General features: G+C 45.3%; 1 protein-coding gene and 1 non-coding gene across 2 annotated transcripts in view; both read right to left on the reverse strand.

Annotated features, from left to right (window-relative positions):
• Positions 1-26,439, reverse strand: part of DLGAP5 (DLG associated protein 5) — a 49,187-nt gene extending 22,748 nt beyond the window's left edge. Inside the window, exons 1-6 of the mRNA XM_065403095.1 lie at positions 26,199-26,439; positions 23,019-23,230; positions 22,071-22,163; positions 19,850-19,946; positions 16,895-16,996; positions 15,720-15,796 (exon numbers count right to left, since the gene is read on the reverse strand). Coding sequence (XP_065259167.1) covers positions 15,720-15,796; positions 16,895-16,996; positions 19,850-19,946; positions 22,071-22,163; positions 23,019-23,230; positions 26,199-26,439 — 822 coding nt within the window. The remainder of the gene's footprint in view (positions 1-15,719; positions 15,797-16,894; positions 16,997-19,849; positions 19,947-22,070; positions 22,164-23,018; positions 23,231-26,198) is intronic.
• On the reverse strand, positions 18,407-18,540 carry LOC135878816 (small Cajal body-specific RNA 14). The gene has a single exon (XR_010561422.1). It is a non-coding gene; the product is annotated as a small Cajal body-specific RNA 14 (non-coding RNA).
• Positions 26,440-26,686: the final 247 nt, after the last annotated feature.

The following is a 26,686-nucleotide window of genomic DNA, read 5'->3' on the forward strand; positions in this document are numbered from 1 at the left end:
CTCATAGCATGTGCGGATGCAAAGCACAATCTATGATGATAATCGTTGAGCCGACATAGGCTGGCCTTTCATTCTGTCCGCAATGGCAATGAACAGTTGTGTCGACTTGTGGAATGGCCTGGTCCGTTCCAGATAGAATGCCAAGGCTCTACGGACATCGAGGGTATGCAGGCTGCGGTAGCTTGGGTCCGTATGGGGTTTGGGGAAGAACACCAGTAAACAAACGTCCTGCCCCATGTGAAATTGTGAGACCACTTTAGGGAGGAATTTGGGGTGCGGTCTCAGCTGTACCTTGTCCTTATAAAAAACTGTATAAGGGGGTTCCGAAGTGAGGGCTCTCAACTCCGATACCCTCCTAGCCGATGTAATGGCCACTAGAAACGCTACCTTCCATGAGAGAGCAAGAGGCTAGGGGTTCAAAGGGTGGTCCCATGAGTTTAGTTAGGACCAGGTTAAGGTTCCATGTAGGGACCGGCGGGCGTGAGTAGGGAAACACCCTTTCCAGCCCCTTGAGGAATCGGACTACTGTGGGGTTAGAAAATACCGAAAAACCCAACTCTCCCGGGTGGAACGCCGATATGGCGGCCAGATAAGTAGTCCAGTATTGATGGGATGGAGGCCTGCAGAGGCTGTATGTGATTAGGCTCGCACCAGTGGGAGAACCTCTTCCATTTGGCAAGGTAGGTCGCTCTTGTGGAGGGCTTCCTACTACCAAGGAGAATTTGTTGGACCTGGTGGGAGCACCTATTCTCCGTAGCGTTTAGCCAGAGAGATTCCACGCCGTGAGATGTAGCGACGGTAGGTTTGGGTGGAGTAGGCGACCCCGGTCCTGCGTTATGAGGTCTCGGTGCAGGGGTAGGGCAATCGGGGCGGTCGATGACAGTTCCAGCAGGGTCGTAAACCAATGCTGGCGCGGCCACGCCGGTGCGATGAAAATAATTGTTGCTTTGTCCCTGCGGGTCTTGAGCAGGACCCTGTGGATGAGCGGGAATGGTGGGAAGGCGTACCTCAGGCTCCCGCCCCACTGAATCGCGAAGGCATCTGGGCTGAGGTTCTGGAATGAACAAAACCGAGGGCATTGGCTGTTGTCCTTGGTGGCAAAGAGATCCACCTGGGGAAAACCCCACCTCTGGAAAATTGAATGCAGGACGTCCTTTCTCAGCGTCCATTTGTGCATGTGGTACGACCTGCTGAGGCGGTCTGCTAACCCATTTTTGGACCCCCGGAAGATATGCTGCCACCAATTGGACTGAGTGGGCTATACAGAAGTCCCATAGGAGGAGCGCCTCGTGACAGAGGGGAGAGGATCGGGACCCGCCCTGCTTGTTTATGTAGAACATGGCAGTAGCGTTGTCCGTCAGAACTGACACGCTGTGGCCTTCTATGGTAGCGTGAAAGGTCTGGCAGGCGAGGCGAACTGCCCTTAACTCCTTCACATTGATGTGGAGCAACTTTTCCTCCCTGGACCATAAGCCCTGGGTCCGTAGGTCCCCTAAGTGTGCCCCCCAGCCCAGGTCTGACGCACTGTTACTAGTGTCAGGGTGGGCTGCGGTGCAGCAAAAGGGACTCCTTTGCAAACTTGCTGTCGATCGAGCCACCAGCGGAGGGAGTTCGACACCCGAGCTGGGATTGTCACTACCAGGTCCAAGGGGTCTCTGCTGGGGCGATACGTTTGGGCTAGCCACAGCTGTAACGGTCTGAGTCTCAGGCGGGCATGTCTGACTACATGTGTGCAAGCCGCCATGTGTCCCAGGAGTTGCATACAGCATCTGGCTGTGGTCGTGGGAAATTGTTGAATGGAGGTTACGGCTCTTTGAATGGCCAGGAACCTGGGAACTGTAAGACTTGCTCGTGCCTCCACCGAGTCCAGGACTGCCCCTATGAAGTCCAGTCTCTGCGTGGGGATCAGTGAGGACTTGGGCACATTGACCAGTAGACCGAGCTTCTGGAACACCTGTAACGCCAGTGCCACGTGGGAGCGGACCTCGTCCTCTGACCTGCCCGCGAGGAGCCAGTCGTCCAAGTACGGGTATACCCGCATCTTTCTTTTTCGAAGAAAGGCTGCCACCACGGACATGCATTTCGTGAACACTCGAGGGGCCGTTGCTAGGCCGAAGGGCAAGACCGTAAATTGGAAATGGTGTTGGTTGATTGATGAAACGCAGGAACCGCCGGTGAGCAGGGCGGATGGCGATGTGAAAGTATGCATCTTTCATATCGAGGGCAGCGTACCAATCCCCCGGATCCAGGGATGGGATAATAGCGCCAAGGGAGACCATGCGAAAGCGGGCCTTCACTAAGAATTTGTTTAGTTTGCGAAGGTCCAAAATAGGGCGGAGACCCCCTTTTTGCTTTGGGAATAAGGAAATATCTGGAGTAGAACCCTTTCCCTCTTAGGTCTGGAGGGACCTCTTCCACCGCCCCTGCTCTGAGGAGGGTCTGCACCTCCTGTATAAGGAGTTGCTCGTGAGAGGGGTCCCTGAAGAGGGACAGGGATGGGGGGAGGAGAACTGAAGGGTGTATCCCACCTCTACCGTGCGAAGAACCCAACGGTCCGATGTTATACGGGACCAAGCACAGTAGAAATGGGACAAACGGTCCCTGAAACATAGGGGAGGATCCGGTATGAGGGTCAGTACGCTGTCCTCGATCGCAACTTCAAAATCCTTGCTTGTTGCCAGGCTGCGGCTTGCCTTGGCTAGGCGTGTTGTTTCGCCTATGCCTGTTGTCCCTGCCCCTTCTGTGGTACGGTTCCTGCCTGGGGCGAGGGTGGTACTGTCTCTGCTGCGGTGGTTGGGGCTTAAAAGGTTTCCTCTGTGTCGCTGGGGTGTGCATTCCCAACGACTTGAGGGTTGCTCGGGAGTCTTTGAGGCTATGTAGCCTGGCATCCGTTTGGTCCGAGAACAAGCCTGACCCTTCGAACAGGAGGTCTTGCAAGGTGTTTTGCACCTCTGGTGGGAGGCCTGAAGCCTGTAACCATGCCGAGTGCCTCATCACCACTCCTGACGTGATTGTCCTGGCAGCTGCATCCGCCGAGTCAAGGGAGACCTGCAGAGAGGTTTTGGCTACCGCCTTCCCTTCGTCCACTATGGCTGCGAACTCTGGTTGTGAACCCTGGGGCAGGGAGTCCTTAAACTTGGAGGCTGATGCCCAAGAATTGAAATTGTGCCTGTTCAGAATCGCTTGCTGATTAGCGATCCTTAACTGGAGGCCCCCAGACGAGTAGACCTTTCTACCAAACAAGTCCAAGCGCTTTGCCTCCTTGGCCTTGGGGGCCGGGGCTTGCTGGCCATGTCGCTCTCGTTCGTGGACCACAGATACGACCAGCAAACAGGGTGTCGGGTGACAAAAGAGGAAGTCGAACCCTTTGGAGGGGGCGAAGTACTTCCTCTCTACGCCCTTCGCAGTTGGTGCACTGGAGGCCGGTGTTTGCCATACTGTCTTATAATTAGACTGTACCGTTTTTATGAGCGGAAGCGCGATTCTGGAGGGGCCTTCAGGGCTTAGGATGTCCACCATGGGATCCTCCTGCTCTACCGTCTCTTCCGCCTGTAACCCCAAATTGAGGGCTACTCGGCGGAGTAGTTCCTGGTGCGCCCGATGGTCAATCGGGGGAGGGCCTGATACTGTCGTGCCCGCCACGGCTTCATCTGGCGAGGAGGAAGAGGTTAAGGCCTTCTGTGCTTCCTCCTCTAACCCTTCCTGCAACTCCTCACCGGCTGGGAGCTCCTCTGGAGTCTGTCCAGTTGAGTGGGCCTGAGACGGTACCGGGCTCGGTGCCGTGTCGGCTCTCTCTTGCTCCGGTGGTCTGGAGACCGTGGCCTCCTTGTGAGAGGAGGGGCGCCCCTAGGGGGAGCGGGACCGGTGTCCCGAGGGGCCGGATCTCGAGGCCCTGGACGGGGGGGCCTTGCTGGTGGTAGGCCCACGGAGTCCAGAACGGCCACTGTCCTGGCGGGCCCCACTGTGGGTGCCAAGCGGCTTGGTGTTCCCTGCTGGCTGGTGTCCTGTGGGAATATCTGCTGGAATGGCCCGAGTCTGCCTCAGAAACCACGGACGGTGACCATGAGGGCCACGGTGGTGTCATGGGACGGTGCCGGTCCAGGGTCGGAGAGTGGTGCTTCCGTGACCGGGACCGGGATCGGCGCCTTGTTGACCGGGACTGGGACCGGTGCCCTTGGGACCGGGAACAACTGCTAGTGGTCGGTCTCGGGGATCGCGTGACTGACACGTCCCAGTGCCTGTCGAATAAGGAGCCGGGGAACGCTGGACTGGTGCCAGGCGCTTGCTAGGGCCAGACGCCTGTGAGGCTCTCTGCGCCGAGGGTAGCCGGGAGTCCACCGAGGCGGAGCTCGACCGGGATCGGCGCCATGAGTGGTGCCGAGATGGTGACCCTGATGGGCGCACCATTGCCGGCTTGCCTCTGGATGGCAGTCTCGGTGTCGGCTCCAGATGCTTGTCTTTGGCCTGGAGGGGGCTCTCCGCGGACAATTCAATAAGGTCCCTTGCTGCCTCAAATGTGTCCGGCGTGGAGGGCTGTTCCAAAAGCTCCTCCAGCCCTTCCTCCTCACTCATCCCGGGGCTCGACGGGCCTTTCGGCGCCGGAGCCACTGGCACCGGGATCTGTCCTGGGGCAGCAATGCCCTTGGGCGCACTCGAGGTCTTCACGGGCGCTACCTTTTTATGTGGGGAGTGTCCTCGGGCCTTAGGTTGGCCCTTCGATTTTGTCGGCGAAGACGACTGGTGCCGGGGGCGGTCCTGCTGTTTTGGTGCCGTAGGCTTAGGGTGCCCCACCGGTGCAGGATCACGAACCGATGCCGGGGCACTCTGCACCGAGGCCGGATGCGTCGAAGTGGAGGGCTGTAATGCAGCCTCCATGAGTAGCTGCTTAAGTCGAAAGTCTCTCTCTTTCTTAGTCCTGGGCTTGAAGGCCTTACAGATCTTGCAGCGCTCTTTCTGGTGCGATTCCCCCAGGCAACGGAGACACAAGTCGCGGGGATCGCTAATCGGCATAGGCTTGCGGCACAAGCCTTGAAGCCTTGGGCGTGCGGCATGCCCCGCCACCCAGGGCCGGTGTCGGGATTTGACCAAACACCTAAAACAAAGGAGCTTAACTATCTACTAAAGAACTGATAACTGCTAACGTTAACACTGATACTACTAACGCTAAGGGACACTCTCAGGCGAGAGATAAGAGTTATTCCAACGCCATCACGGACGGTAAGAAGGAACTGAGGGAGGGTCGGGCCCGCAGGGATATATATATATGCTAGAGCGGGGCGCCGCTCTGGCGTGGGGGGGGACGGACCCCCTGCCGGCCCGACGGGAGCCGCTGAGGGAAAAAGTTTCTGACGTCCATGCACGCGACGCACGCACACCTAATGTGTAATGGACGTGAACAATCACTCGAAGAAGAAGTGTTATTTACTTTAACTGAATTACCTTGCTTTTTTAAATTAGAGGCTTACATTTCATCCTCAACTTGCCCATTGTGTTTAGATATTAGTGATGTTACAGGGTTAGTGTACTGCCAATACTTAGGCACATTAGCCAAGCTATAGACAAAATGAACGCCTCCATCCTAATTATAGCACTGGAGTCCTGAAAGACGGTTACTTACCTGTACTGCAACTGTTGTTTAAGATGTGGGTGAAGAGGTGTATTCCACTCAGGTATGTGCATGCCAAGTGCATCAAAGCTAGAGAACTTTGCCTAGCAGTACCCAAAGGGATGGTGCTTGCGACTGTTGCCCCTTAGCCCCTCCCCAGGCTATTTAAGGGTAGTGTGGCCCTGCTCTCCGTCACTTCCTTCATACCGAACGTCAAGGATTGAGACTGAGGCAGAGGGGACAGAGGGTGGATTGGGGAATACAAGTCTGCACCCATATCTCAAAGAGCAACGATTACAGTACAGGTAAGTAACAATCTTCTTTTTTGAGTGGTTGCAGACATGTATTCCACTCAGGTAACTCACAAGCAATATCAGAAAGAAGTGGGGCTTGAAGTCTCCTTAAAGAGTAACAGCAAGACAGCCTTCCTAAAATTCATGTCTGATCTGGATGCAGACGTAACAGCGTAATGCTTGCTAAAAATATGTATGGAAGACCACGTAGCAGCCCTGCAAATATTCAATATCAAAATGTCACTGAGAAATGCCATCGATGTCACTTGGGACCTTGTCAAATGGGCTCTTAATCTCTGCAGAGGCGGGGTCTGAGCTATCTCATAATAAGCCGTTGTAACATGGGATGTTATTCACCTCGGAATTGCCAGCAGAGAGAGCACCTGACCCTTTTGCAATCCGCAAAGGAAACAAAAAGACAAGGAAACAAAATGGCTTAGTTCTTTCCAAGTAAATGCCAAGCATTGTCTCACATCCAAGGAATGAAGACACTGTTCATTAGCATTTGAATGAGATTTTGGAAAAAATATAGGTAAGTAAACATTCTGATTAAGATGAAATAGTGACACCCCCTGAGACTAAAAATTTAGGTTGAGGTCTCAAGGCAATCTTGTCCTTGAAAAAGTGAGTATACAGAGGGTCTGCCATCAGGGCCCTACAGCTCACTAACTCTTCTCGCAGAAGTTATGGCTGCAAGAAACACTGTCTTTCTGCCTAGGAGAGACAGAGAACAAGTTGCCAAGGGAGAACCCGTAAGGGAGGCTAACAGTATTAAGTCTCACTTCCTTCTCTGGTAGAAAGAGACAAGTGACCACTTTCAGAAATCTGACTACTATGGAGTTCAAGAAAACTGATTGTCCTTGGACTTCAGGATGAAATGCTGAAATCACAGTCACACAGACTCTCAACAAACTGAGATACAGACCAGAGGACTGAAGATGTAACAGGTACTCCAGGATGTCCTGAATGCAGGATTGTATCAGTTGAATCCCCCGGGCTAGGCACCAAATGGGAAAATGTTTCCACTTTTCCAAATAGATAGGCCCTAGCGGAGGGCTTTCTACTGCTAAGCAGAATCTGTTGAACAGCTCTCTTTATCTAGCCATACTAGTATTCATGCTGGGGACAGACTGCTCAGTGCTGGATGTGAAATCTGACCATGGAACTGAGTCAATAGTTCGAGTCAACAAGGAAGAGGAATGGGTGGACAAAGACTGAGGAGGTTGGAAAACCAACATTGTCTTGGCCAAACTGGTGCTATAAGAATTAGTCTGGCATGATCCATCCTTGGCTTGAGAATGAGCTGAGGAATGAGTGGGATCAGGGGGAAAGCATACATCAATGCTGATCCCCAATTCACATGAAAGGCATTGGCTAAGGAATCTGGACTGAGACCTGCTCGAGGGCAAACTTGATTGCACTTCTTGTCTTCTGTCAAAATCAGGTCAATAGCAGGAATATCCCATTCTGTGAATATGGACCTCAGTATACTGCTCTTCAGAGACCATTTGTGATTCTGGGAGAAATTCCTGCAGGACGATCAGCTGAGTGACTCTGGGCCTGTGGTAAACGAGGAGCAGTGGGAATGATGTTCTCTTTGATTCAGAACTGCCAGAACTTTATCATCTCCTGACAATGCTGATGGGAGTGGTTTCCTCCATTTGTTCACATAATACATTGTGGTGATGTTGTTAGTGAGTATGTGAATTGCCGTGACCCAATCTGCACTTGAAATACCTTGCATACATTGTAAATGGCCCGAAGCGCCACAACCTTGATATGAAGAGATGCTTCCTGCTCTGTCCATAAACCTTGTATCTTCAATTCCCCCAGATGTGCTGCCTAACCTATTGTGGAAGCATCTGTAACTATGATCCCATCTAAGGGGACGTGGGGAGAACACAAGCAAAGAGAACACCTTTGTATACTTTGAACTGTCCACCACTGAAGGGAGTTCAGAACCACTGGATGCACTTGGACCAGCCCATCCAATACCTGACAATTTGGGCAATAGACCAACTTCCACCAGATTTGAAGAGGACGAACGTGAAATCTTGCATGCTGGACCATGTAAGTGCATGCAGCCATTTGACCCAACAACTTTAGGCACACTTAGATGGTAGAAGTGTGAAAGCAGAGACAGACATAGGCGACAAATTGCCTGGAATTGCTCATTTGGTAGGAATGCCCTGGATTTATGGAGTCTAGGAGGGCCCCAATGAACTTGATTTTTTGAGTTAGTATTAATGTCCAACCTCCCCGCATTTAAGATCAGACCCAGATAATTGAAAAGGTGCAGTGTTGTTGCCTTGGAATTGAGGGGAATGTTACCCCAGAATTTGATCAAACTAATTGCAACCATGTTGTGTGCATTCAGTCACCATGAATTAATAAAATAGACCACCACACAGTTAAGGATTAATTTGGACAAGCCGTGCTTCTGGAGGCAAGGTCAAATACTAGCTGTAGGCTTGCAGTTTCTGCTAACCACAATGGGAGTGGAGAAAAGACTGAAACTGAGACTGAAAGAAAATAAGTGGATGGAGACATTGAGTTTGGGCGCCTTTGATATAGAAGCTTATTATGACTAAGACTGTTAGGAATGTTTTGTTGAGAAGTAGTTTATTGAAGTTAGGAGAGGTGATGACCCAGTAGGGGTTACTATGAGCTGTGTGTTTTGTAAAGGTTAGTTATAAAAAGACAATAGAGTGTACTTTGGAACAGTTCTCTGAAGCTATCATGAGAGACTTTTTCCTGACGCCATACTCCCCGGCAGGAAAGCTAGTGGCTATTGCTGACCTGCTGCTAATTACTCACTACCATCTCAGATTCTAGGTAATTATTTGAGATGTTCTAAACCTATTGTTTATGTCTGTGTGTGCTTACATCTAATAAATAGTAGTTTTAGATAAGAGCATGCTTACTTTATCAATTTTCATCAGCCAGAAGCGCTGTGTTCCCATTGATTTATTCCTGACACCGCTTGAATTGAAACAGTTAAGTTACCACTGCTTTGGGTTCTGAAAACCCTGAGTAACAATGTGAACTGAACATGCGAGAGGACTTGTCTTGACCCTCACTAATCAGTTGTTCAGATATGGGAAGATGTGAATTGCTCTTTTCCTGAGGTATGCAGTCACTACCACCATGCATTTGGTAAAAACATGAGGAGCTGAGGACGGGCCAAGGGAAAGCACAGCGTACTGATGTTGACTGCCATGACAAGTCTCAGAAACTTCCTATGGCTTGAGAAAATCACCACGTGGAAATAAGCATTTGAAGATCTGGGGCAGCAAACCCGTTGTGATTTAATGCAAAAAGGATCATTGCTAGAGTGACCATACAGAATCCCACATATTTGATGTATTTGTTAAGACTGTGGAGATCGAGAATTGGCCTCATCCCTCCTTTGGGTTTGGGGACCAGGAAATATCGGGAATAGAATCCCTTTCTCCAGTGATTCAGCGGGACCTTCTTTATAGCTCTCTCTAAGCACACAGAATTTAGACCATCTGAAGAAACAGTGGCTCGCAAGAGGGGTTCTTGAGGAGGGACAGGGTAGGAGAGATGCAGAGGAACTGAATGGCATAATCTGAAGGTGCTTAGGACGCATTTGTCAGGGATTACTGTATCCCAAGCACCATAAAAGCAAGACAGCCTGTCCCCAAACTGAAGAGATGGGGCACAGAAGTCACAAATGGAATGCTGTCCTGGATCTGAAAGTCAAAATGTCTGCTTACTCGACGGAGGACAATGGGCTGGGCTCACTAGCTAAAATTAGACCCAGAAGGCTTCTTCCTCTGCAATCTATGCCCTTTCCTAGAGGAGTCCTGCTGCTTAACAGGGAAGGATGACTGCCAGAAAAATGGCTGTGAGCGATACTGTCGCTGCTGACTTCCGTAATTATGCCTCCCTGTGGCCGGGGTTTAAACCCCCAGGAAACAAAGTGGCCCAGGAGTCCTTAAACAAAATGTAAAGTTCGTCAGTTCTCTCCAAAAACAAAATGTGACCATTGAAAGGTAAGTCCTCCATGCACTGCTGAACATCAGGAACTATGCCAGAATTCTGCAACCACAAGACCCTTCTCATAGTCACAGCTGATGCCATACAGTAGAACCTCAGTTACAAATACCTCGGGAATGGAGGTTGTTCATAACTCTGAAATATTTAACTCTGAACAAAACATTATGGTTCTTTCAAAAGTTTACAACTGAACATTGACTTAATACAGCTTTGAAACTTTACTACACAGAAGATAAATGCTACTTTTAATCATCTTAATTTAAATGAAACAAGCACAGAAACAGCTTCCTTACCTTGCCAATTTTTTTTTTAAGTTTTCCCTTTATTTTATTTTTTGGAGGTTACATTTAACAGTACTGTACATGCTTTTTTTTTTGGTCTCTGCTGCTGCCTGATTGCATACTTCCATTCCAAATGAGGTGCTAGGTTAACTGGTCAGTTCATAACTCTGAGGTTCTACTGTAATTCTAAAAGAGGCATCTGCCACATCCAGGGCCGATTGCAATGAAGTTTTGGCCGCCAGATGGCCCTCTCCAACAAACACCTTAAATTCTTCCCTGGACGTTTCTGGCAAGTTATCCATGAATTTGGAGATAGTGTCTCAATTGATGAAGTCATATTTAGGCCAGGTCTACCATAAAGACCTATATAGGAGTAAACTATGTCGCTCAGGGGTGTAAAAAATCCACACCCCTGAGTGACAGTGATATCAACCTAGCACCCAGTGTAGACAGCGCTATGTCAGTGGGAGAGCTTCTCCCATCAACATAGCTATTGCCTCTCTGGGAGGCAGATTAACTACACCGATAGCAGAAGCTCTCCTGTCAGCCTAGTAACTGCACCTTCACTAAAGCGCGACAGCGGAGCAGCCACAACAGTGCAGCTGTGCTGCTATTTGTGAAGACAAGTCCAGAGATAACAATGCCTGCTGATTTACAATGCACATTTGTAATGGTAGTCATGTACATTTCTTACCCTCCACCCCCGGCAAGTCCAGCCTCTTAGATTCTTTGTTCTTGGGGGTGGATTCATCTCTCCCCTGTCATGATCGGTCATTTACTGCTGTTACTATGAGGGAGTTAGAGGCTGGATGGGAGTAGAAGCAGTTGAATCCCTCCATGAGAATGTTATAGCGCTTCTCAAAATGCTTTGCTGTAGGTGGTAATGAAGCTGGGGTATTCCTCAAGGACTTTGCAAACTCCAAGAAGGCTTAGTTTACCTGGAGACTTACCTCCCTGGAGTTGACACCTGGAGATTATCCAGCAACTTATGTGTCTTCTCTTATGTGAACTCAGCCTGAATGCCCAAGGCAGAAGCCATACACCTCAGGAGATCCTTAAAAATCTCAGGCACAGGTGAGGAAGAGTGCAGGGCCAATAGAAGCTCTGGTATGAGAGAATCAGTCTGGACCAGCTCAGGAGGAATGAACTCAGACTGTGCATGTAATAGAGATAGCTCACGATGAGAAACTGCAGCCAGAATCGGCAACCTTGCCTTGGACTGCATCAAAGAATGCGATTTGGCAGACCAAGGACTGTACTAAGGATTCCAAGGAGGCAACTGGGAATAGGGATAAGACATTGGTGACCAGTAGATACTAGGGCAGGGGCCCCATCCCTACTGCGAGAATGGTGCCAATCTCTATACCAATAGTGATTTGAGGATGGTCATGAGGATTTCCGAAAACAGTGCTTCAAAGGCGAGGGAGAAGTGGAAGATGTCCCCAAACTCTGTCTCGACAAGACCAGCAAGTTGTCCACTGGTAGAGGAGGAGCCATCCCCAACGAGGCAAGCAAATTACCTACCTCATCCAAAAACCAATATGGAGATGGCATCAGTACCAAGGATGAATTAGCAGTTGGTGCCTCCAGTACCAAAAGAGGCATCACAATTCCACACAATACTGAAGCAAACGAGGGAGGTACTGACACACCCTGGCACCCCAATATTCACCACTGTCCTGTAAATTAGGATATGTTTTGTACAAAATATGCCTTGTGAGGTATCATTCTAAAAGTCTTGATCTGCTAGACATTAATATCTCGTTGTATTGTATGTGCTATTGTTGTATTGTATGTGCTATTGTTGTATGTAAAGTTTTGAAGTTTGGTTATGTATGTGTTACTGAAATATGTTGTGAGGTTGAAAACACCCACAAGCGGCCTTTTGGATACAACAGTAAAGAGGCCAAACAATATTAATGGCTTATTGAGGAAATGCACACAAGCACAAGGATTACCCCAGGAACTGTGTACAATAGAAACCTCTCAGAGATCGTTCCCATAGTGTAGTGCTGTTTGACCCAGGTCACAGCAAAAGAGCTTTCCAGCAAGTGAGACGATATAAAAGGGTGATAATATCATGATGGTACCTTACTCTCCCTACAACACCACACCTGGAAACACCTGAGGAATAAAAACTGAACAGGGGGGAAGTGATGGTCCCCGGCTACGGGATTGCTAGCTTGTGTATAAAAACCTGGGAAAGCCAAGGCAGCTTGTACCTTAAGAATCTACCAGCCTGTTTATCACTCAGGGTGAGAATTTGGTAATTCATATCCTACCTATCTAGTGTGTTAAGCTCAGTTTGCTTTGATCTGTTTGCCATCACTTATAATCACATAAAATATATCTTTTGTAGTTAATAAACTTGTTTTTGGTCTGCCTAAAACTGGTGTGTGGAAATTATAACTTGGGGCAGAAAGCTCTCTCTCTCTCCCCACATTGAGGAATTTTATAAGCTTATGCTGTACAGTTCCCAGTGCAGCGCAAGACAGTATCATTTTGGGTTTACCCTCCAAAGGGGGGGTGCATACCTTAGGAACTGGGAGGTGCCTTAGCTGAGACTTCCCATGCAGTGTGTAGCTGCAGCTGGATGTGTCCCTACCTGTGTGCTGGTGAAAGAGACCGGGAGTGTGTCTGCAGCTTGTCAAACCCTTACGGGTGAAAAAGGAGCCCAGGCTGGTGAGTCAGGCAGGCTCAGTGGTACCCCAGCTCCAGGCGGCACCCCGGGGGGGGGAGGAGGGGCGCCAGGGGCAGGGAAGAACCCATCACAGGTACCAATCCCAAAGATGAGGTCAGCAGCAAAGGCATAGTCGGTGCTGAAGAAAGCAAGCAGCCTACTGGTGCAGATGCTAAGAAAAAGGATGTTGACCACAACTCTGAATTCTGAGTCTTAGGCAGAGTAGAATACAGTGCTGACGAACAAGACATCTCTGCAATCAGACCACATGGCGCAGAGGGCACAGCAGAAGCAGCATCCCTGGCTGCCAAATGCTCTTGAATTATTGGGGAATCAGGCTAGGAAAGGCAGAGCAGGTCTGACACTGCCTTATATGCTAATGGCGTACAGTCAGTGCCAACCCTGACATCGGTATCGGACTCAACAGATGTCATGGCCAATACTACAGTTGGCACAGTGTCCAACTCATCTCGTCGCAGTACTGGGAAGCGGTGAGACAGCCCAGCTCCATCCTGCATACTGGAGGAATTATAGTGCCAGCCAGCACTCCTCTTAGAAGATTAAGAGAAATCCCTGAGTTCTGGAATGGTCTCGGTCTGTCTTGTTGGACCTCTTCCTCGGAATAATCCCTCATTCTGTTATGTGAAGCACCAGACCTGGTGTCGGAAGCAACATTCCATGTCATCTCTGAAGGAGAGTGCAGGGCTGGACAGTCTGTGGAGGTCCCTGGTACCAAGGGGGGGGACTCATGGCCTGCTCTAGAAGGTGCTGCACTTCAGATGCAAATAGCTTGTCACCAGTGTTCTCTTTTTAAATGATTGGCAGACAGAACACCCTTCTTTAGATGTGCCCTTTTCCCAGACACAACAAACACTGCGTGTGGGGGTCACTAGTGGGGACAGCCAACCCACATGACTAACCCAAGGGTTAAACTTCGTCAAACTATGGGTATGTCTACACACCAAAGAAAAACCCGAGAGCCCTGCGGGGTGGGAGGGTCCCAGAGTTCGGGCTTCAGCCCGAGCCCAGAAGTCTATCCAGCAATGAAAGAGCCCTGCAGCCTGAGCCCAGGGAATTAGAGCCAGCTGGCATGGGCCAGACATGGGTTTTTCTTTGCTGTGTAGACAGACCCTGTCTGTCTATCCTAACTACTATGACTCAATCTAAGCGTACCACTAAACTAAACTATATACAATAAAGGCCCCCAAAAACAGAGAGTGAGGTAAACTACCACATCGAATGTTCCAACTCTCGTGGCAGGTGGTGAAAAGGAACTGAGGGGAGTTGGGTGGCACCACCCTTAAATAAGCCAGGGAGGGGCTAAGAGGCTAGAGTACTGACCCTACAGGTATCACTAGGCAAAGTTCTCCAGCACACCTAAGCAGAATACACATCTGCAACCACCCTAAAAAGAATGTGTGTTATAGTTGGATGGCTTATTCTAGACCCCATTTTCAGTGGCTTAAACTTTTGGCACAGAAAGCTGACAGATATTTTTGAGATACTCAATCTGAAGATGATTTTTGGCAACTGCTGAAATTCTTTTCAGTTATATAAGCATGAAAAGCTTGTTCAGACACTTGTTCACTCAGTTCAAAGACGGTTTTACTTAACTCTCAGTACAGTCTTCAGTGAGGAATGGAGTATTATGCTAAATTTTGAAGTGGTAGTTAAGAAACAAGGTACTCTGCATGCTGTTTCCTTATGACGCAGCAAATGAAGTTTTATGTGTGCATATAGAAGGTGAATATCTGCATATCCCAGATAAATGCCTCTATATTAATTTAAATTAGGGCTGATGATCAGTAATTAAGTCACTGTGGTTACACATGGTTAAGCAAGCAAGATTTGGCCAGCGGTGTTGAAAATGCACAGGAGTATCTGAACCAGACAACTCCTCCAAAACATTTTGGAATACCAGGAGTTTTTGAAAGAGCATGATTACACTGTACATTCGATCACACAAAAACTACTTGAACATGCCATTTCTGTAGCTACATTTGTGTTTAAAACTCTATCTCAGTCAAGTATGATCTTGTAGGTACCAGTTAAAAGCCAAACAACAGTATGACACTCAAATAGATATTAACTAAGCCTCCCAAAAAGCCTAATAGGCTTGGCCTATAACAAAAAATTAGGCCCATTTATTTTTAAAAGTGTACATGCAGTTTTGTTCACAAATGCCACACAATAATACCTGGATGTGCGTGCACAAGTCTAGGATTTTTGCACACAACCCAACTTGCCTAAAAAACTACTGACGTGCATATAAAGCTCATGTAAGGGTGCATGCGCTCTTCTATAAAAGTATAAAGCCAAACTTTTAATCTGTACATTGCTATAAACTACATATGCCAATTCTGAGAAACTGTTTTGGAAGTGTATGTATTTTCCTCATGAAATAACTAAAGACCCTATTCCATACAAAGTTCCCATGTCTACTTAAATACAATCTCATCAACACCATGTTTATGGTAACAAAGTATTTTCTGATCAAAGTAGCAAGGGCAGTGGTCTTTTAAATAAGAATACTAAAATTAGATTAATATTGCTCACATCGAATATTTAAAGTCTGGTTGTAAGCAAAAAGTTCTGAAACTTTACAATGTGAAGAGTTAAGCCTAAATATATTAATATGAAAATTTTAAAAAAAACAATGCAACAGTAGTTATAAGTTAACCTGCAAGTTGCAAGCAGACCAACGAAGACATGAGTCAAAGCAGTGGTCACTATTTTAGCTACAGTGCCTATATAGTACAGTTGCTTCTTGTAGACACTCCTGAATATGTTAATACCCTTTGTTCAATTTTCATATTTACAAATATCAAGTAACATACCTCTACATTCTCAGCTTTGACCTCTTTTTGCTGTTTTCCTCTACTTGCTGTCTTTTTTTGTTGTTGGTTACCTAAGGCTGAACAGATTCCATGCCAATTAAAACAGATAGCTTATTTATACAGCATCTTTCATCAGAAGGTTTCAAATTATTATATGACCATGAAAACACAAACAAGTAAAAAATAAGGCATATCACAATAGTTACAGATAGGGAGTAGTTAAAGAAAAGTTGTACAGTTTATACAAAAAGATGCTCTAGGATTTAGCAGCATGATGAGAGCCATGCTACCAAGAACTGATATCAGATTTCCCCCCCCCTCCAAAACACAAGCTGTTAGTCTTTTAAATGATTTTTAGCTCCCTATAGGGCTAATACTGAAATATCTAAAGAATTATACTACTCCAGCTTCCCCCAGATAAAACGACAGAACACTAAAAGTAAACACTGCAATATTTCCTTAAAGATTGAAGTGACATTGTCAAATAGTTTTGAGTCCAGAATTTGATCTACTTTCCTCTTGCCACATGGACATACTAGGATTAATGTTAGTCATCCATATGATCACAACAGTGGTAGTGGCCTGTTTAATTCAGGGGGTACATCCCATGCGTAATGGGCAGCGTGAAAGAAAGTGTTACATTCTGACAGCTATCTTGAGGACAAGAAGGGATAACATTATTAAACATTTCTCTCTCAGAGCCCTGAAGGTTGGGGTCCCACTGTTCTGGGCAATGTACAAACACAGATGGAGAGCAGCCCCAACATCAGACAATGTATTTCTTTTGATTTCTGTTACTAGACAGAGATAATTTATAACCTAAATCTTTTAATGGTTATACAACCAACTAGTATGACATTAAGCCAGATAAGAAAAAGCACAAGTGTGCCAGCCTTTAATTAACATAAGGTATAAAAACTTCCATATTGCTGTATTTTCCCCCAACTCTCTGTCGACTTTTGCATATTGAGTTAAACATTGAAATGGAGGCTGCAATTACAAGACCTTCTTTCATAAGAGAAATTACTGATTTCCACATTTAGACCCTTCCTTTCTGTCTGTCAGTTTGATACTAAGTTTTCTGTGCCACCTCTGAACACTAAGTCTTAGCTGTACAAGCTGAAATAGTTTTTCTATGAATACCAAGAATATAGGAGTCTTACTGCTTCACTTACTCATAGTGGTAGCTGGCTTTGACATCTGTTTGGTCAGAGTAGCGGAGGTTGCTCTGGTGATTCTTACATTTGAGGCTGTAGGGACTTCAGGTTGCATCACCACTGCAAGGAATATCATAATTCCCAAGGCTATTTCACCATAACTTGCAAGGAGGCAACATTAAAATGATATTATCAATTTAGGCCCAAAGTTCTGGTTTTATAAAAGCCAGTGGTAAATGCATTGGCATCAACACCAGATGCAGGTCGCCAGACTTTTCTCCATGCTAATGCAGTTAATGCTCACAGAGCACTGAGGGCAGAGATCAATCCTTGCAACAGGAGCGTGCTTTGAGTTGCCAAAGACAGCGCAAAGCCTCAGAATGTATTACGGCAGTGCTTAGAAACCCTAATTGAGATCAAAGCCCATCGCACTAGACACAGTACATATGCATAGTAAGAGTCCCTGGTCCTGAAAGTTTGCAATCCAAATGGACCAGACAGACAAAGAAAGAAAAAGTGAATATTATCCCCATTTTACAGACACGGAATTGATAGTTACTTGCCCAGGCTCAAACAGGAAGTACAAGGCAGATCTCGGAATTAAACCCAGACCTCCCAAGTCCCAAACTTGTGCCTTAACCACAAAGCCATCGTTCTTCTAAGAATAAGTCTTTGAATACACTTTTCAGGCACAAAGCTTTAGCCTAGGATCTGAGTAGATAAAAGTTATTGATTTATTAAAAAATAAATTCTACGCTTTTTAACAAAAATAAATCGGTTTACAATTAAATTGATGACAAACGATGCTAAGGCCTATATTTACTATCACCTATTAAAACCATTTAAATAAAAAATATTCTGAATCTACATGCCCTTTCTACTACACACTTTAAGTAACAAGTTAAAGGCTGCTTTTTATAAGCAGAATCAAGGACAAACATAGTAACTTTTGAGGTCAAGCTTTAAAAAAATGACGTAATATATGTCATGTATCGAAGTATCTATATCATTTTCCATCTTTATAATGGAGTCAATGTTGGTATTTTGTTTTTCCCAAATAAGAGTACTTCCCCCCCCTCTCTTGTTCAGAAAAGCTTAGTAGGAATACTTTTAGTTTCACTTTTTTCCTTATGTATACAACACAGTTAAGGTGGTTTTATTTAATGTTAAAATGCTGTTTGTGCATGTTTTTAATTGAATTACAATTTCCAAATGCAGCTTGACAACTGACTTTTTACTCAGATTGTTATCTAGTAAATTATGAACCTTTTAAGAAAATAACTAAAGTACTAATAGAAAGCATGACTAAAATCAATTATTTAAATCAACGTTTGCTACTTGCGGATTTAAATAATTAAAATCAGCGATTTACAACAATCCATGCTGGCAACTACTGAGATTTTTAAGTGAGTTTGAAAATTATACACAAATTATCTAAGGTATTTAAGGCACCAATATCACAGGGATATTTAAGGACCAGTGCCTACTCTGAAATCACTGTCTCTAAAAACATATGTTGCATGTTTTAAAAGTGTATGGAGCCATCACACAGGCAGTCCAGTAACTAGACAGATATTGTCAGCAAGAATAATTTCTTAATGTATGTGGCTGCTTAGGGTCACATTATACCAGTGACCAACGCAACCAGTACCAAATACAGCCACATTTATCTAATTGCCCTAATATCTCACAGGGGTATGAACTCTTGCCTCCGGCATGCAAGGCAGATTGTTTAATCTGTAAGCCATTTAAGCCTACTCTCTTCAGAACCATTTTTCAAAGTGTTGAGCCACTTTAGGAACGTCTGTTTGAACAAACTCATTCACACATTATAACATCTTTTTCAGAAAATGACTACACTGGATGTGTGGCACTTGCAAAACATGGTGTCTACATTAACATCTGTATCTCTAAAGCTTTTCTGTTTCAATGACAAGATGTTGTATGGACAGATATTTTTGTCCACATTACTTAATAAAACCCCTATATTTGCACATTATCTTGGTTTGAACAGCCTTTTTGGTAAAAATTTCACTTCTTTTGCCAGTCTAATTTGCAACCTACTCTGGACTGGATAATAGCAACCTGGCTGTATTAAAGCCTTTTGACAAACCTATCCTGAAGTTACTGGTGGTGAGCATATTTCGCATACCGATTGTTCACAATAATTAGAACTTTCAGGTTTGCTCCAAAACCATGAAGGCAAACTATGATTTGGGTAGAGATGCACTAACTATACAATGGAGCCGCAACATAGGGCAAGAGAAGGTATAATAGGGACGTAGGGAAAGAGAATGAAACCCTGGAGGCATGAAAACATGCAGCAAGCTACAGCCAGTGTCAAATTAAAAAACAGCCTTAATCTGAAATCCTTCTCAAGGCACAACCAAAGAAAGAAAAATGGTCAAAGGATATAGAAAGAGAGGTGCTGGGATGCTGGAGTGCTTTGCATGAGATCAGGCATGGCTGAAGTCGGTCCGATGGGCACAACTTCATTGACTGTGGTTGGGGGGGAAAAAAAAAAAAATCTAGCCTTTGAACAGAGGGACGGCATAGGTACTACTGGTCTGGGGAGGGTGCACACCTACAGATGACTCAGTTAAAAGATCAAGAACTATGGGAAGTCCTGCCTGGGTTGTGCTGAAAGTGTGGACTCAAATGGAAATCAGGTGGACAAGTTATTTTTGGAGCACAGGCTCTTACAAAGTGTATAAGCAACGTTTTTCATTAGCTTTAACAGGACAATTTGAAAATAACATTCCCTGAAGTATTCACAAAGTGAAACTGAGCAGTCCATTTTGCTCAAGCAGAGGGAAGTGTAAAAAAATAAAACAATGCAAATAGGAAAAAAGTAAATTAGACTGAAAATTCACCTTTCCATGGCTAGTAGTATGCTAGGCAATCCATGCCCCAATGCTATGACCTTTTAACCCAGTGTCCCCTTTCACATTCCAAATCATTTTACATTCCTACCTTTCTTTTTTTCAGTCACTTTGTCTGCACATGTCTGTCTGCGTCCAGTTTGGGTAGGGCGCACACTATGCCCATTGGTAGCATGGTCAGCATAGATCTACAAAGAAGGTATATTTTGTGAAACTTCACCTTTCTAAAAATAAGCAAGACTAATTCTTTCCCCATCTTTCATACTTCCTTTGTACGTCTTCTAGAAAGCCCTGATTAGTGTCTCGTTGATTTTAAGTGTTTAAAATGAGAGACTGAGGTAACTGAAACAGCTCATTTTAGACACGTCTCTCAATTTTACATTATACTTCTGACCCTTTCTCAACTGGATGGGTGAAGAGTGAAGCGAGTCCTTGAACTGGGTACTGATTTCTGCTGGACCTTTATGCACATGTAATGCAAGTTAGATGCCAATTCTCAGAAAACTTTTAGTACATAGAGTGAAAGTTATGCGTAGAGATCCTTCAAATGTAAGTTCACATTATGTCAGCCAAGATTGTTAGAGAGTCAAAGTGTGACCACTTTCAAAGATTATTTCAAATTAAGTTGCCCCCAAAAGTATACAGATAGTGCCCAAAAAAGGTAGATAGTCCAAATACAACATTCAATTAAACCAACAGCAAGACGGTATTGTAATGTTTCAACCTTGAAGAGTTGTTCAAAGCAGAGAAAGTTAGTCACGAAAGATATCAGAACTAACTGCATCTGAAATGCACAAAGTACTCTAGTCCATAAAGAAGCAAGTCAGAACGAAGCAGAAGGTGGTGTCAAGTAAACAGCACACAGTATAACTTAGAGAGAGTTTATTCTTTGATGTTAATAAAGTATTAAGTGATAATCAAGTTAGGCATGAACGGTGCAAGACAAACAACTCTGAACTCATTCTTGCTGACAAAATAAAACGGAACTGGGTCCTGCACCCATCACTCCAAAGGTCCAGTGCTGCAGTGGGATACTTGCATACAGTCAGTCTTTACAATTCTTGAAGAGGGGTCTCATTTCAGATTGTACAACTGCTCAGTTGACACATTTGCTAGTTTCATCACTGAAAATTAGCAAAGCAATATGCAGAAGAAAGAAAGGAATGGTTAGCATTCTAAGCATCAGATTTGCTATTTTAGACTCCCTGGAGACCAGCTGGGATCTATATCTATGGCTACTCAATCCCTCATCTTTAGAAGGTTAAATGAGTAGTATGCAATGTAACATGTGAGGACCTTTTAAATGAGACATTAAAACCAAGAGATCTTGTTCCACTGTATAAGAAGATAAAAATCCATGGCCTGTTTTGTAGAAGTAAACACCTACGGTGCACCTAGTGTTCAGGGTGGTCCTCAAACCATTTATGCCATGAAGCCAGAAAGTAACGTAGAATGAGAAAATACAGGTTAGGAAAGGTTATTTATCTTCAAAGATCTGTATGCAAGGCTCATCATAGTTCACCAATTCTCCAAGCCAACATAATGGCTACTGAAAGACTTGGTAGGAGAAGGAGGAATTTAAAACTTGTAAAGATGACCTGAGCAGAAAGAAGTTGGAGAGACAAGGTGGGAGAGGTAATATCTTTTATTGGACCAACTTCTGTTGGTGAGAGAGACAAGCTTTTGAGCCACAGGTCTGTGGCTTCAGGTCTGTGACGAAGAGCTCTGTGTGGCTCGAAAGCTTCTCTGTCTCTCCAACAGAAGTTGGTCCAATAAAAGATATTACTTCACCCACCTTGGCTCTCTAATATCCTGGGACTGATATGGCTACACTGCATACAGAAAGAAATCCTACACATTTGTAAACTATGTTATTTGCTAGTACAGGCGTTTTCAAAAAATTTTTGATAGTGAGAACCAGATATTGGATTGTCTCATGAACCACCTCTACTTTGTGATCATATGTCATCCCTGGGGTAAGTAGAGCAATTGTTTTCTATGAAAAAACAATATTAAGAAATTATTTTTGATTGATACAGAACTAAGTTAGTTTTCTTTAGTGCAATTTAGCAGGTGGATGCAAGAACAGGCAGCACCGTGTGATCAGTCAGCTCCCTGGAACTATAAGCAAGTGTTTATACCCTTATCTGTAAAGCTTGTTTACAATAGTTAGAACTGTCAGCTCGGCAATAAAGTTTTGAATGCAAGTACACGTGACCCAAAACTAGGGATTTTAAAGGAATTACAACATTCACAGTTATTACGCACATCTAATTCTCCCAATTTGTAAACAAAAAAAACAGAAGACAAACCATGGACTGCTGAGATCTAACTGACATAACAGTTTGTTCCACTTGGCTCTTTGCCTTTGATCTTGTAATCCTTGCAGAAGAAGTAGGAGCAACCTAGACACATCCCCAAAGAAACAGAAGTTAGCATATTCCTTTCCCCTCTCCCCAGTTGCAGCAATTAAGAAGAAAAGGCTTTGACATACTAAGGACAGGTGTATACTACAAAGATTTGCCTGCGGTGCTATGCTAGTTAATCACATCCCTGAGAGCACTATGTAACCACCAACCCCATGTAGATGCATCTTATCTTATACCAACAAGAGACTCCTTTTGCATTATAGCTTATGTTGTTTGGGGATGTGGTTTAACTATACTGACAAAAGAATTACTTTTGCTGGTATATTCCTCCCTTCCGTTAAGAGGTACAGGTATATCGGCAAAGCCTTTGTAGTGCAGACTAGCTCTAGGTCAGGGGTCGGCAACGTTTGTCATGCGGCTCGCGAGGGTAAGCACCCTGGCGGGCCGGGCCAGTTTATTTACCTGCTGACGCGGCAAGTTCGGACGATCGCGGCCCCCACTGGCCGTGGTTCGCCGTCCTGGGCCAAAGGGGGCGGCGGGAAGCGGCGCGGGCGAGCGATGTGCTGGCCGCGGCTTACCCTGGCGAGCCGCGTGCCAAACGTTGCCGACCCCTGCTCTAGGTGCTTCTGTCCTAGTTCAAGAATGCAAGTTTATACATCATAGAAATCTATTCCACTTTGTTTATAAAAAAACAGGCCAGTCATCACTGGTATAACATTGACGCCATTAATGTTACACCAGTGATGAAGTTAGTCCACTGTCTTTGAATTAGTAAAAATGATATGTATAATCTCTATTAATTTCTTACTGTAAGATAAAACAATGAAAAAAACTTAAAGCATTATTTAACATGTGCCATTGAAGACCGGTACAAATTTTACTCTTCATTACCTTCTCCTTTGGCTTGACTATCACTGGGTTCTGTGGTACAAATGGAAGAAAGCCAGGTGCATTAGGTCTGTAAAGCCCAACTTTAAACACTCCCCGTTTAGCTTTCTCTCTTTGTTCTTTTAGTTTTCGAAGTTCTTTTTCCTCTTTGTAGCGCTGGAGCAATTGCTTGCGCTCATTTTCACTTTTATTGACGGCTGCATCTGTAGTTTGTTCTATGAAAAGACAGAAATGGACATTTAACAAAACTCTGAAGATATTTTAACAAAATTTGAGCGAGTACAGTATAACATGACCAGAATACTAATGTTGCCTGGAAGGTTACACAAGTCATTGGATAAATATTTAGAATTCTCCTATTTAAGATACAAGAGGATGATGCCGAATTGCAGCAGAAAGTTGCTCTCACTGTTTACTTTGAGATTGTGCTTGCATTACAAGTTTCAGCTAAGGGTGTCTATTATTTATTGTGTATTAGTGCTAGGAGCCCTGGTCATGGACCAGGGCCCCAGTTGTGCTTGGCACTGTACAAACAAGAAAGGAAAAGACAATCCCTGCCCCAAAGAGTTTACAATCTAAGTATAAGACAAGGAACAACAGATGGATACGGATAGTATAAAAGTGAAACTTGTATCCATCCAATGGAATTCAGGTACAACCCTAATGCAAATGAGGAGCAAATCACAGAATCTGTACATCTCATAGCAAGTCAGACTAAAAGAAGTGAAAGCAGCCAAAAAACTGAAATGTTTTGTAATTGAGAACTAATCAGATAGTGATTATGTGAGAGATTAAATACTTATGTCAACTTGGAGGAAAAAAAAAAATCACACTTTCATCTGAAAAGTTTGTACTTATTGATATAAGTATCACCTACGATGACTAAATGAAAGATATTTTTGTTTTTCAGTTTACTTTGTGCATTGTGCAAGTCAGTTTCACTGTTTGTTCTATATAGTTAGTTTCTCCCTGGTTAAAAAGACCCTTAATGTCAGAGCAGCAAGTCACAATTTTTAAAGGTATTTATTAGAATGTCTTAATTTTTTATTTAAATACTCTTTCAACAAGTTCAGATTGATAATACTGTTTTATGAGAGGGTCAGGGACTGCTTCATACGGCTCCAGGAAGCAGCAGCATGGCCCTGCTCCGGCGCTCCAGACGGGGAGCAGGGTTGGGGGCCACTCCACACGGCTCCCGGAAGCAGTGGCATGGCCCCCCTCCAGCTCCTACGCATAGGGGCAGCCAGAGGGCTCCGCTCTGCACGCTACCCCTGCCCCAAGCGCCGCCCCCTTGGCCAGGAACCGCAGCCAATGGAAGCTGCAGGGGCAGTGTCTGCGGATGGGGCAGTGTGCAGAGCCGCCTGGCCGTGCAGGAGCCAGAGAAGGGACATGCCACTGCTTCCGGGAGCCACTTGAGGTAAGTGCCGCCCAGAGCCTATACCCCTGAGCCTCTCTCCGCGCCCCAACCCCCTGCCTCAGCTCTGATCCCCCTCCCGCCCTCCAAACTCCTCAATCCCAGCCCAGAGCACCCTCCTGCACCCCAAATCCCTCATCCCCAGCCCCACCCCAGAGCATGCACCCTCAGCCGGAGCCCTCACCCCCTCCCTGCACCCCACTCCTCCGGCCCAGCCCAGAACCCCGTCCCGCACCCTGAACTCCTCATTCCTGGCCCCACCCCAGAGCCCGCACCCCCAGCCAGAGCCCGCACCTGAACCCCAATTTTGTGAGCATTCATGGCCCACCATACAATTTCTATTCCCAGATGTGGCCCTCGGACCAAAAAGTTTGCCCACCCCGACCTACAGAGTCGGTGCCTATGGCTGCAATATGCTATACCTTCCTGGAATCTGTTTTGTATCTGAGTTCTTGCATGTCTGCAGCAGTGCACTTAACACGATATCGTCATATCTCCTCCCCAGGACTTCTCCACTCTGCTTCCCTGCAGAGTTGGGGAAAGTAACTTCTTCTTGGCTGCTAGTCATTAGGAGTTAATGGCCCAGTTGCTGGGTCTGCCATTCATATGTGTTAATTCCAGCCAGTTCTTGTTAAGATACCTTGTTCCAACCTAGACCCTTTAGTCTATGGTACATCTACGCTGCAATAAAAGACCCATGGCTGCGGCTGGCCTGTGGCAGCTGACTTGGGCTCAGATTGTGGTGACTAAAAATTACAAAGCAGACATTCAGGCTGGAACCTGGACCCAAAACTATGCTTAAGAGGGTGGTTCCAAACCCATACACTGAAATTTTCAGCCCTGCAGCCCAAGCTCTATGAGCCCGAGTCTATTGATCTAAACTCTGAGACTCAGTGCCACGTGTTTTTTATTGCAGTGTAGATGCACCTTCTGTGACATCCAGCTATATGTCCAGAGCTGGAATCAACCTTACAGTAAGGGCTTGTCTACACTACTGAGCCTTTGCCAGTATAGCTATGCCAGCAGCGGCCTCTGGTTGAGACACAGTAAGCCAACAGAAGGAGTTCTGCTGGCATAGCCACACCACCTCCCCAAGCAACATTAGCTAAGCCAACAGAAGCATTCTTCTGTTGACCCAGTTCTGTCTAAACCAGGAATTCTGCCAGTATAGCTATGTCAGCTAGCGGTGTGTGATTCTTTTCCACACTCTTAACCAGCACCACTTTGTAGTGTGGGTGCAAGTATCACCACTCAGTGGGTAAACTGAGTCACACATTTTCAAAAATAATACCAAAACATTCCTGCATTCTCCACAGCATTTTACATACATTGGTATGTGTTATAGGTGGTTGTAAGCCAGAGATATAAGCAAATGATTGAGCTGCTGGCTAGACAATTTATTGCAGTCATTAATCATTTATTAAAACATCTACTAATCACAGGCAGCTTATAAATGGAATCAATAAAATGTGCCCACAATAAGATATGCATGAAATCCAAAGCAGGTTGAAGAATGAACCATGATCACTGAAATGGGGGAAAAAAGGGAAGAATTGTATATTAGTCTTATCTATCAGTCCAATTAATAGTCAGTAGAACTGGACTGGTAACCAAAGGACTCAAATCTCCCATTATCCAATTTATAATGCTCTCCTCCACACACAGTTAAATCCCTATGACTGCAAATATAGCTTCTTCAGCCATAAAACCAGCTTAAAGAAATTTAAGAAATATTTTAATGCTCAACAGTACTATAAGCTTTTACTCACTCCGTTTGGCTGTGGTCTTTTCCTGAGAGCACACTTCGTTCGTCTCGTCCAGTTTAGGAAGTCCCCTCTCTTTTGATAACTGGACATTGACATCTGCCAGTCCAAACTGTCTGCTCCTTTCAAATTGCTTGTGTCTGTTCTCCTTTTGAATCAGTGACTTCCTGCGTGCAACCTTTGTTCTAAGCGTTTCTGTGCTCAGATCCTTTCTATATCGATTGGCAAACTGGGGTGTAGCAGCCATCTTAACTATCCTAGAACAAGTTTATAAGGAATTAGGAAATAAGACAAATGATCAAGTTCTGGTTTATTGTAATTTTACATTAAAGCCTTTAAAGTAGCCACTGAAAGCTTCCAAGTACCTCATTTTTGTTAGAGTTTCAGTAATGGCTGTTCACTACAACCATATGCATCAGACACTAAAAATACTTTTAACCAGTGGATCCTAAGCCACTGGCATCCTACTGGTCTGGTAGGGTAGGCTTTTGCCA

Source organism: Emys orbicularis, chromosome 4 (assembly GCF_028017835.1).
Source record: "Emys orbicularis isolate rEmyOrb1 chromosome 4, rEmyOrb1.hap1, whole genome shotgun sequence".
NCBI lineage: Eukaryota > Metazoa > Chordata > Testudines > Emydidae > Emys > Emys orbicularis.